This window comes from Fringilla coelebs (assembly GCF_963513975.1).
Source record: "Fringilla coelebs genome assembly, chromosome: 1".
In the NCBI taxonomy this organism is placed as follows: Eukaryota; Metazoa; Chordata; class Aves; order Passeriformes; family Fringillidae; genus Fringilla; species Fringilla coelebs.
In genome coordinates, this window is record NC_140028.1 from 4858287 (window position 1) to 4870803 (window position 12517).

General features: G+C 40.9%; 1 protein-coding gene across 1 annotated transcript in view; it reads left to right on the forward strand.

The window, feature by feature from the left end:
• The window catches only part of AGO2 (argonaute RISC catalytic component 2), a 47062-nt gene extending 46344 nt beyond the window's left edge, over positions 1-718 (forward strand). Inside the window, exon 19 of the mRNA XM_084227138.1 lies at positions 72-718. Within this exon, the coding sequence (XP_084083264.1) occupies positions 72-180 (109 nt within the window). The 3' untranslated portion in view covers positions 181-718. The remainder of the gene's footprint in view (positions 1-71) is intronic.
• The last annotated feature ends 11799 nt before the right edge of the window (positions 719-12517 follow it).

Here is a 12517-nt window from a genome sequence, read left to right on the forward strand (position 1 = left end):
GGAGACAATAGGGTTTCTCTTCCCCCCCAACGTGTTGGTTTTTGTTTCCCCCCCCCCCCCTTCTCTTTCAGTGCTGAAGGAAGCCACACTTCTGGCCAGAGCAATGGCAGAGACCACCAAGCACTTGCTAAGGCAGTCCAGGTGCACCAGGACACGCTGCGCACGATGTACTTTGCTTGACATGTTTTAATGTTCAGCGGCTCCGGACAAGGCAGAGTTGGATTCACACCAGACCAGCTGCACTTAGACTAACAGATGCCCCAGCCCAGGGACAGCCAGCAATGAGTGATGCATCTTTAGCCCTTCCTTTCCCATTTGCAAGGAAGCCTTCCGTCCAGAATTTCAGACTTGATCACAAACTGCGTTCTTGTACCAAACCCCTCTGTTGTCGGAAATGTGGTTTGCCAAAAATCTCTGAGCTGCTTGGTATAAAACAGACCCAGATTTTATAATTAAATCAAGAGCTGCAATCTCAGGGCTTAGGGAAGAAAAACTAAAAAAAACCAAACCAACAACCCAACCCACAAAACTCCTCATTCAGTTTGCTGTTCATTGAGTCGGTTTTGATAATTTGGAAAGATCTAATTCATACTAAGGTTTGATGAGCTAAAATGCTGTGAATCAGCTTTTAGTACAAAGGAAAGCAAAGCATTTTTTGAGTATTTATGAAGCCTTGATTATTCTAGATGCATTTACAAAATTTTTATTTTCAAAATAAGAGCGTGACAAAATTCTGGTTTCTAATTGTCTTATAAAGATTATTCTCAGATTATTCTCTGTGTGTCTAAGGACAAATGTATTTTCTGAAGCTTGTTCTTGAATGTTTTTTATTGTGCTGCATTTTAAAATGTTTTTCATAGACTAAAGATGAACTTAAAAAAAAAAAGAAAAGAGTAAACCTGTACCTAAGCTTTTAATAGCTCCAGTTAGATTGGCAGAAGAAAATGTGCCATTTAAAAAAATTTGTAAGGATTTTTTAAAAATCATACTGACAGCTAACTTTAGGATTTGTCATACAGGACTGTGACACTTACTTTCCAAAGTCTCTAAAGAATACGGGTCTGTGGTGATAAATACAGTACAATCCTTTTTCACTGTTGTTTTGAGTTAATGTAAATTTTATATATGTTTCACAGTATTAATGTGATAGACTAGATGCTATTATTTATTTTTATTTACTAAGGAGTGCTCATTATACTTCTGTTAACATATCAAGAATGCTTTGAACTTAGAAAGTAAGATCCTTTTTGTGGGGACATTACTCTTCAAATGCAAAAAAAAAAAAATATGCAATCGATGTGGTGAGAGGAGAGAGATGCAGCCAGTGTCTGTTGTAGCTTGGGATTTGCAGAAAGGCTTTTTAAACGTGCACACAACACAGCAGGTTTTACCTCTGCGGCTCAGACGCACACAAGACCAACATCCTACATTCATTCAAGCACAAAGCAATTGTATTTTATTTATATGTTGAGTAGTGGTGAAGCAGGAGCTCTGCTAGAGGAGAGTGGCTCGCTGAAGTTAGGCACAAGTCAAAGAATCTATGCAGTAAAGATAAAAATTAGGAAAGTGAAGTTTACTTAGGGAGGGAGGTGAAGCTCTCTTCATTATGCATAAGATCTGTTGGAAATGTGAGAGTTTTGCCATTCTCTAAGGAGAAGCATTAATTAAAACTGATAATTATGAGACAGATGCTTCTGTTAGTTTGCACACTGGATTCATAAAAACCATAACACACATGTAAACCATTGCACTAATGATGATGCCACAAGCAGGTTTAGGAGAAAATGGAAAAAGCCCAGGAAAGTTGTTTATGCTGACTTGATCTTGTTTGTTTTTCCATGGGATAAGTGAAATAAGATGCTGAGAGACAGGTTGGAAAACCTTAATTCTCCTCCACTGATGGATTTTGCTTTGTCTTTTCCTTTTTCTCCAAGCAGCTGCTTAGTCTCTGTTTGGACACTTTTACCTCTGGCCACTGGGATGGGCAAGTAGCTTTAAGCCATGCAGAGCTCTGGGCCACGGAGCAGGTCAGCTGCAACCAGGTGGTGTTGGATAAGCTAGAAAATGCCCAACCTTTGCTGCATAAAGACTTTTTTAGGTACATAATTCCAGTTCAGATCTTCACCTTGTAGTAGTGTGTCAGTTGTCAGTGTTTTGTAGGTGAAATGTAAAACCTGTTAATGGAATAATCATATTTGTACTATTCTAATTGGGTGATTAGGCTGCTGGCTCAGAGTGTCTTCTTGGTCATAGTTCTATAAATTCAGATTTCTGTAAATTTGAAGCAAATCTTAGGTAGCATTGTCTGTCTTGCTGTGTGCCAGCGAGGTTGTACCTACCTCCCCTCAAGCACCCCTAAGCTGCAGATCCTCCCCGTGGTGGGTGTGTTGCACTTCTCTGTGTTTCCTTCAGAGCTTTCCTATTTCAGTGAAGATATTCATTTGGCAGAGTTTTATATAAGAATTATTTTTATATGAATTCTTCTTATCAAATAGGATAAAGATCATCCATTTTAAGACATCATTTAACTTATTTGCTGTCTGTTGTGCAGAGACCTCTTGGATGTGAAATTCATCCCCCTCTTTCCATGCAGATCTGGGAATTTTACAGGTGGTCAGATGGAGTGAGGTGGGCAGGATCTGTCTCGACCTCAAATCTCATTTCTGAAGCAGCCTGGGACTGCACTGCATCCTATTTAAGATATTTCCTTTGTGAGAGAAGGAGTTTTAGGCAGGCCCCTCATCTGAGAGTAGCTGTTGTTTGGGCATCCTCTTGGAATGAGCAGAACTGATGTAGCTTTCCTTCCCTAAGTATGAAGAACTTGGGATGTTTATGTGCATTTCAGGACATTTTTACCTTTTACAGACCTTTCTAAGCCTCTAATACTGCTAATTCTTTATGCCTTGTGATTCACAGAAAGACTCCATAACTGGTAAGGTGTAAAGTAGACCTGTATTTATTTGGTGATGGGCAAATTAATTTCTAACCCTCATGTCTCACTTGTGTCTCCCTCCTTTTCCCTCCCACCAGGGGTGAATTAGTGGATAATTTAAAGCATTTAAAAAAAAAATAATTAGGTATATACTTTGTAAGTACAGCATGCTGGAAGTCCAGCACCTCTCTTTCTGGGAATATTTTTTACATAAATTACATATTCAAAAATGTCTCCTGTCCAAAAAAACCTGCCACATACACGTAAAATCCTAGAATTATTTTTTATTCTGTACCTCCAATATGTCTGGTGTAGAACAGCAACATCTCAGGTCAGCACAAAGCTGAAGAAGTCTCAGTCTCCCCCAGGCTGCTGGTGGAGAAGTGCCAGCTGAGGTCACAGCTCTGAGTCTGGGTCACTGTGCAGGTCAGCTCAGCAATAACCAAATTTGTGCCACCCTTGGGCACTTGGGGCATTTTCCAGCCTTTGCAAAGGAGTCCAATGGCACACCCCCCCAAACCAGCATCAGCAAGTGTGAAATGCTCCTCTTGGGAGGTGACAAGTACTGTCAAAATACACAAAATACTTAAAAGTTTGTCTTTTTTCCCCTGATGTGCAAAATCTAATGCAATAATGAGGTTTGCTTGGTGGTGGAAATTTCTGCTGCAGTGGCTGAACAGAGTAACCAGTCCATTCCATCTGTTCCAGCCCCCAGGAAACAACTGAGCTGATCCTTAGGAGCAAATGTCCTGTTGGGGAATGCTGGAAGGAGGTGGATTTGTCTCTGCCTTTATGTGGCATTTAAGACAGACCTATGCAATTCAACACATGTGTGTTTATGCACTGATGTACAGAGTGAGGTCACTTGTTTGACTAGAGCTCCTTATTTTGGCTTGGCTTGCTTTAGAATATTTGACTTTGTGAATTACAATCAATGATCTTCCATGTTCCAGAGGCTTTGGCACAGGAATTCCCTTGTTTCTTGATCTGTCAGGTAACAAATCCCTTTGATCTCCATCCAGGCCCCCAGGCAGCATTCCCTGATTGTAAAAGCAAAAAGGTTGTGAAGGTTTGGCTTTAATTCTGCCTCTCTCAATAACTCCTGCAGCCTTTGTTGTAACAGAGTCTTGTTCTTGTTGGATCATTTTTATAACATAAGACAAGAGGTTTTTCCACAAGGATTATCAAATTAAAACTTCTGGAGAGGAGGTGTGAGGAGTTTAGGTTTTTTTTTCTGAAAAGACTGAAGTTTCTAAGATGCTTCTAAGTTTTTCTTTCTGACTAAAGTTGTTCATGTATGTGCCCAAAGGCTTTTGGTGAAATAGCAGACTCAGTCAAATAAGCACCTCTGGTGGCATAAATAACCCATAAGGGACTTTTTTTTTTTAAATATATCTTTTACTCATTAACTAAATGAATGTAAGAAGAGTTCTCAGTATTTTTCACACTTGAGACCAGTGTAATTAAACTCACTTGTTTTCCTGTTTTTTTTAATGCTCTTCTCCTACCATAGTATCTCTCTTTGTGTGGCTTTCCCCATTCCTAATGCAGCGCAGTCCTTTGTTTTTTACTTTTATATTCCATTTGGTCACATGCTTCTTGATGCACACATGCCATCTTTCTTAAGGAAAACTTCAAGTAGAAGGTAATTGCACTGATTGTTGGGTTTTTTAAACTCCCTTTTTACTGTAAGAATTTTTTTTTTTTGCATCTGCTGTAGCTGTTTGAAAATACTGTAAATAGTGCTCTGCACAGCAAGTACTGAAATGCTGGGGATACCATTCCTTGTTCTGTTTTCCAGAATACTGCCATATTTTCCAGCATTGAGGTAGGAGCTTTGGTGTTAAATGCTGTCAGACTTTGTGCATTATGGTATCAATCCAAGAAGGGCACAGTTGCTGTATCACAGTGGAAATACTTAGTGTTTGCCTGAATTTATAAAACATTTCTTCCTTCTCTCCTCTGTGCACATTTCTCCCAGACCACAGAGATGCAGTTTTTCAGCTCTCACTGTGCTCATTGTCTGTGCAAGGTTCAAATGCCAGTTTTGGTATCAGTTTGATGACTGATGGCATTAATGTTATATTTGGATTATCAGATGTAGCTCTCCCAGGTGTTCCTTGCTTGTCTGAGTCTTGTCTTGTAGAAGAAGAATCTGTGGATATGGCAGAATTTAGTGGAATGACAGGGAATTAGAATCCAGTTATGATGTCTTGCTGTCTGTCCCTGCATGGTGTGGGATTGGGCAGTGCAGAGTTTCAGTGCTCTGAGCTGCCCATGGATCTCCCATCCATCCATCCATCAGCAATTGCCTTTTGCTTCCAGAACCCTCAGGGACAGGACAGACCCCAACTCCAGCCCCACTGGCTGATGTTAGGGTGCAAACCAGCAAGTTCTGCCTTCTGTTTCTGAGGGTTAGTGACTGGAAAGATGAATTTCTGAGAGGGTTTAATCCAGATTGTATAGGAAGGGGGTGCTGTGTGTGCTTGGTGTGGCACAGAACCTGTTTGATCCCATTTAGTGTTTCAGTTGCTTTGTCAGAGTTGTTTCTTTGAAGTGTTAATTTGAATGTAATTGCTTGGCCAAATCACTACAAAAGTGGGTTTGTGGGAATCTTTAGTTTCCAAGCAGGTGCAGTTCAAGGCTACCTCCTGTATTCCTTCATGGAAGAATTAATTGAAGTGAACCTCCCACTGTGCAGCCAAAATGCTCCCACGGGGACTGGGTTTGTCCTGGTCTGTTCCTTGCTGGGCAGTGCCATACTGTGATCCTGGGTGGCTGTTCAGCCTTCCCTCTGTCTTCCAGAGGCATCCCTGTGTACTGAGAGGGTACCAGCCCTGGCAAGTGGCACATCTGGCACATCTGCTTCTGGTCAGGGTCACTCCATAGCAGCAGCTCCCTTTGTGACCTGTCCCTTCACTTGAGTTTCTATACTGTTGTTTCCCAAATGAAAAATGTTTCTGTACTTTACCTGTTGGCCAGAAAATGTCAGGTTTTCTCTGCAAATGACATGAAGGTGCTTGAAATATATTTTGAGTCTGAGGCAAAAAATATGTATTGGATTATTTTTTTAATGTGCTGTTTAGGTAAGGTGACATGCGACTGTAAGAATGAAAACACTTTATCCCCTGCTCAGAAAATGATAAACATTAAAATGTGGGGAAAAAAACCAAACCAAAACACAAAAAAGCAACCCCAAGCCTGAGTATGTTCATCTTGGGACTGTTTGGTGTCAGTTCTGTGCAAAGCCTTGGCCAAAACTCAACCTTGACATCAGTGCACATGGACTGAGGGTACTTCAGGTGACTTGAAATAAAACTGTAAAAAACTGTGTTAATACATCAGATTTTGTTTACAATTATTCCAAACAAGCTTCCCCATCTCAGAACAAGCCACTCTGCTGACAGAAATACTTGTTGGAGCACAGTGTGCTGCTGTGGTTTCATAGCAGTGTTAAAGTTGATTTTTATTTACAAGTAACTGGGCTTTCTGCTGTGGATTTTGGCCTATCAGAGTGAGTTTCCTGAGATTCTGTGTTCCCTGTAATTTCCTTCTCTTGATCTCTGGGCCTAGACACTAATGAAGCTCATCCATGGCAGGAGGATTGCTTATATCCCGACTTTCTGGAACCCAGATTTTGCAAGTGTCTGAATAAACCATTATAAACCAGCTCATTGATAACTGAATGGGGTAAAATCCTGTCAGTTTGATTCAGTTCTCAGTCATGATTTCTCAAAGCCCCCCCAGAAGTGTGAAGTGCAGGGTAAATGGCTGCTTTGGAGAAGATGTTTCACTACATTGTGCACTGCAGATCGTGGACACTATTGCTGTCAGGGCTTGCACTGTGCAGAGATGCTGAGCAGCTCCTCTGTCATTGGTGGGAGCAGAGTTTTGTGTTTTCCAGACAAGGCAGACCCAGGATCATCAGGAAGTTTGGGGAGTGAAGGAACTCCATGCTGGTGCTGCTCATGCCCTAGAGAAGAGAAACTGAGTACCCCAAGCCTTGGGGAAATGAGAGAGGAAGCGAGGGGCGACATTTCCTTCAAAATTGCCACTTTAAGCACTTGTTAAGGTGACAGTTTAATTCTTAGTTTTCCTTCTGGCTTCTCTGCAAGTGCCCCTGAGAAATCCTGCACCCATCTGCTGGCCCCATCCCAGAAGGGGAAGGCTGCAGGGAGCTCCCTCAGTTGATTTCTGGTGTTGGGGAGCTCTGACTTGGCTGGGGCTGGGCCAGGGGCGCTGCTGAATCTGGAGGGATGAGAGGTTGGCAGGAGTTCATTGTGGGAGTTCTGCAAGTGGCAGCCCTGCAAACCCACAGCACCAGCTGCAGGCTGTGGCTGCTCCTTCCTCCCACCTAAATATCCCCAAAAAAAGCAATTCCTTTGGATTTGTCCATGTGCTGCCTCAGCAGATCCATTGTAAATCTGCCAGGGGCTGCTCTTCCACCAGCCAACCTCCCTGAGGAGCCTTGGGTTGCATGGCAGTTCTGTATCAAAGGGAATAATCCTTTCCACAGGGCTCTCAGGAGTGCACAGGTTGTAGTTATATTTTTGGATGTGCTCTTGAACTTTGAACCATGAACTTTGTTATTTTTTTCCTCCTTTCTTTAAGCACAACTAAACCACCTGCTGGAATAGCTGCTCTCTGCTCATCAGCAGGGATTGCAGATGCTGTCTGACCTGGGAGCAAGCCTAGGAGTTGTCCCCAAAATATAAATTTAAACTTTTCTGGTGATTTTATAGGGGTTTTTTGGGTGTGCTTGGCAAGCATGAATGGTGAACAGGTCAGCAGGCAAGCTTGGGAGTCTAATCCCCTGGCTGGTACTGTTTGTGTTTGCTTTGTTAGCTTAGATTTCCTGTCAGAAAAAGAATATAATATGGTCTCTTTTCTGTATTTATCAGCTTTTCCTGGTTTCAAAGCCATGAACAGAGGAAACTTCAGTCATGCTGGTTTTTGTGAAATTGCACATTTTTGCCTGATATATACTTGACTCAAAGCAGATCCTGTCTGGACTTTTTGGGCACCCCAAAGCTTCAGCTGCTGGGGGTTGGATCAGACCTCTCATGTACCAACATAACATGCAGTGAATTTTGTGTCTAGATTTCACCAAAGTTAAGTTCTGTATCAACTGTGAGGAGCTCAAACCTCACTGTTTTATAGCACTGCTTCTATGCTATTAAAAACCAAGATTTGATCCAAAGTCTGTCATTCCTGATAGATTTTTTAGTGAAACTTTAAGACTGAGCCCTTCAATTGCTCATCTCATTTACAAATAACAACTTCATAATTGCATTTTAAAGAAACTAAGAGGAAAAAAAAAACCAAAAAAACATCAAAAGCCATTAAGGAGTAAGTTTTACATTTATCTTGGAAAATCAAATTTTCAGTGAGGTGCAATGAGGAATTACATCTGGCAAAGTTCTGTGCCATCCTGAAAAGTGTTACCACTTCTTTTCTGTAATTTGTTGATTAAGTTTAGTAGAATTTTTGGATCTGTATGTGTCCCTTTCTCTGTGTGTGCACACACATGTGTGACAGGACAGGGGGACAGTGTATAGGCTGTCTGTAAAAGATCCAAAGGCAGTATTTGGCTGGCAATAACAAGCACAATTTCCCTGGCTTTTGCAGTATTTTATTGTACAATCACAAAGATTTCAACATTTAGGGCAGTTGATAAGTAAAGATCCATCCCCAGATTTCTGTGCAGCGGAGTGGTTGACTTGATCCTGGGAGGGCAAGATGGAAAACAGAATGTACTGATTAAATTTTTTTCTTTTTTGTTTTTGCTTTAATTTTGGTACATAGGAAAATTAACTGACTTTTATCTTTTAAGGTTTTAATCTTCTAATAGTTTCAAAAATTCTTTTAAAATTATTTTTTATAAAATAACTGAAAAAAAAAGAACCAAAAATCAATCCAGAAGCTTCATATTGTAAATGTTCCCTCCAGTGAAAATGTTTTTGTGACCATTTAAAGTTTGTTTGTTTTTTTTCAGAGGTAAAAAGAAAGCTATGAAGTTAAGGTTGTTCCTAGTGGTACTAAATGTGTGTTGAGTAGTGTTGTGTGTGTGTTGCATCTCTGTGGAGCTGTCTCGTGCTTGCAGTATAGAAATGATTGGTGCTGGCTGGGTGAGAGTAGCACTTGTAATGCAAAACCAGGCCCAGAATTGCCCTCAGCTGATCTGCAGGGCATCCCTGGCACTGCAGGGTTTGCCTTGGAGGTTGTGGCATCACTGGGCAGTGCTGGGGGATCACAGGGGATGGAATTCACCCATTGCTTCTCTCGCTGCCCTAGGTGAGCACTTGTGTGATGCTGTGTGGCCACGCCACTTTAAACTAAGCCTTAACTAAATGATAAATGTGTCAGATTCCTCTCTCAGAGTATGCAAAAATACTGTTTAACTACAGGAGGATGTTCCTGTAGAGCTTCAGTGTTAGTCAAGGCAGTCTCCTGGCGTGAGAAACAAGGGACACCTGTAGCTGTCTGTACTGTGATGCCCCTTTGGGTGCTGGCTGTCACAGGCTCTCGGGCATTCCTCTGGCAGCTGACCCCAAACAGGCTTTCCCACATCCCAGCTTTTTGTTGTCCTTGTTGTCAGACCTATTCTCCTCCCTCCCCCTGCCAGCAAATCTCTGCCTGAAGGAGGATTGTGATTTAACACTTCAAATTTTATATCCCAGAAAAAGCCATTCTTGAATTCCGTGCTTGCTTTCGGGTAGGTGCCATTGCTTCCACTTCTTATGACTGACATAGAATCCTTAAAACATTTTAAATAGAGGCAAAAAAAAAAAAAAGTGTTGGGGACCCAGCTTGCTTTTATTTTATTTTTCCAATTTGGATCTACCTCATGTAACCAGTTGGGTGCTAATTATTCAAATTGTCAAGGAGATTTGGCAGAGGCGACCAAACCGACCCCATCCGCGGCCCAAACCCTCGGGTTTCTTGTTCTGAAACAACAATCTTGGATTTGAGTTCTATTCTTTGTGCCTTTGTGTTTTTTCCCCAGTGCACAACAATCAAAACTCATCTTCCTGATTAAAAACAGCAGATGGTTTTTAACTGCACCACAAAAAACTGAATTTGAAAATATTTTTTGGTGTAGCAAGTTGTAAAATCAAGTATCACAGCTGTCCTAGGCAAAGAGAAATACCCAATAAAGAAGATTTTGGAAATGTTTAATCCTGACCCCAGATCTCTACATCTCTGTGTCTCTATATATGCACATAGCACGTGACTTTGTGCATGTGTATATATATAAATATAAAATGAAGGGATACACGTGTAAGGGTGAGGGAATAAAACATCATTGACCTTTCCACAGTTTTGTATGTAACAGTTTACAACTATGTGTAAGTTTTTTCTACTATGTGAACCTTTTTTACTCAAAAAGAATTCCTTTTTGGAAAGCTTTAATTTGTGATATGCTATCATTTTTTGAAGTTTAAAAAATTTTTTTAAAATCCACTATTTACCAGTACCTACTACAGAGGGGGAATCTTTGCTGTAAAATCATATTTAGTTTAAATATTAAAAGAAACAAAAAATCTGTATATGGGATTGTAAAAGTGCATTCCATCATGGCAGGACTTCCCAGCTGTTCCCTAAAGCTTTCTGTTGCAGAGAGACTCGAGCAAAAGGAAAATGCCTCTGTTCAGTGTTTTTATAAAACTGCTCCATCAGGTCTAGACTTAAGCTATATTTTCTAAAGCCTAATCATCCTTTAATATGCTGCAGATAAATGATCAGCATGGTTGCACTTTCTCAGTAATAATGTTTGCCCTGCAATTGGCTCGTGATAAGGACTTTAGTTTTTTAACAAAACCAATCGTACTTTGGGCAGAAGGTAATATTTATATAGGTACCTCAAGATAAAAAAATAAAAAAGAGCCTGAATATGCTGCATTTTGTTTCTTTAACATTTTTCATGTAGCATTTGTTTGCTTTTCTGGTTTTTTAGGAGATGACTTAGCTACCTGTTTGCTTTGGGGGACCCCCCCAGTAGTGTTTTAGGCCGTTGTTTTCTCTGGATCTTGCAGAATGTAGTATCCTGCCTTGGGATCATGCAGGAGTTTGGGGTGGGATGTGCCCTGCAGTGTGTACACACGGGGAGGGGGACCATGGAAATTTGCTTTATAGACTTAAGAAAGGGAGGAAAAGGATACTATATTCCTAAAACAGACAATACATGTTCCTAATTCTTAATTATGGTTTGTGGGGTTTTTCAGCTCGTTCTGCTTTCTTGACTCTTTTCTCAAATACGAGTGTGGAAAGGGGCAGTTGATTAATGAGGGCACACAGTGACCAAACCTGCCCCACTGGTGGGTGTTTTGGGGGTGATTCCCCAAATCCTTGGGTAAGAGCAGTGCCCCTCGTTGGAGCAGGACCCTCCTGCTCTCTGCCTGCTCCCTACTGCAGGTCCACCCTCTACTCCTTCATTTCCGAGTCAGTGAAAATCTGAAATTGTGCAGAGATAGGGAATTTTTGTTGAGAACTGTTGAAGGAAGCTTCAAAGGCTGTGAAATTGAGCATTTATTGTCATGTTTTTAAGCTTAGGTGGGTCCTTTTCCAAGTTTGTTTTACAGCTTGCAAGGTAAAATAGTTTGCACTACTTTTGCAATAAACTCATGAAAAACCTAACAGGTTCTGTTCTGGTTTCTTACTGTATATATACAACTAATACTAAAGATTTAGCATAGTGTTTTTCACCTCAAAACATAAGACTTGTAACAAGCTCAGAATGCTGTAATTCCTGACAAAATAATGATGTGAATGATATTTTATAAAGTTATTTTGTATGGTGTCAATTTTGTTTTGCCTCATAGTATGTCAATAAAATAAAATTCCTCATCTTTACAAGATATTGTTTGATGTCTTTTCATTTAATATTTGGCCATTTTCTGCAGTTACTTGTGCACTGTGAGACTTTGCCAAAATCTCTGGTCCATTGCCCTCCCTTGCATTTCTCTCCTTGTTTGTGTTTGGATGTTCCCCTGTGCTTCCACCCTCTCTGTGCCCAGCCAGACACAATCCATGCTGCTTAAACTGCTTTAGTTGTAATCCTGGAATTCTTTTGGGAAGATGAACATTTTGGAAACCACGTGCCTGAAATCATGCTTGAAATTCCTTTTTTATTTTTTTCTTTCTAAGTGAATCTCTACAGTAATCAATTGTTAAATGAAGAAAATGTAGCACCTGGTGGTGACTATAAACCATCCAACAGAATTGCAAGGATGCCAAGGAACTTCCTTTGGGAGCCCAACCCTTCAAACACAGATTGGTTTTACTCAGTAATATGAAATACTGTCAGGGCTGTCTCCCCTTTATTTTTTCCATTGCTTTTTGAAACACCACTTTGAATTGGCTGAGGTTTTGCTCTGGGTCAGGCTCTTGGGGAAAACAAATAACCCTTCACTGGTTTGATGGCAATGAGCTTTGGCAGCTGCAGGGCCTTGGAGAGGGCTGTGGCAAATTCTGGCAGCTCTGAAGTTCCCATCGAGGATTCTGGCTGAATGAATCCAGAAGGGTGTGCACATTCTTCTGGGCTCAGGAATTCACAGAATATGTTCATCATCCCACAGGAAACTT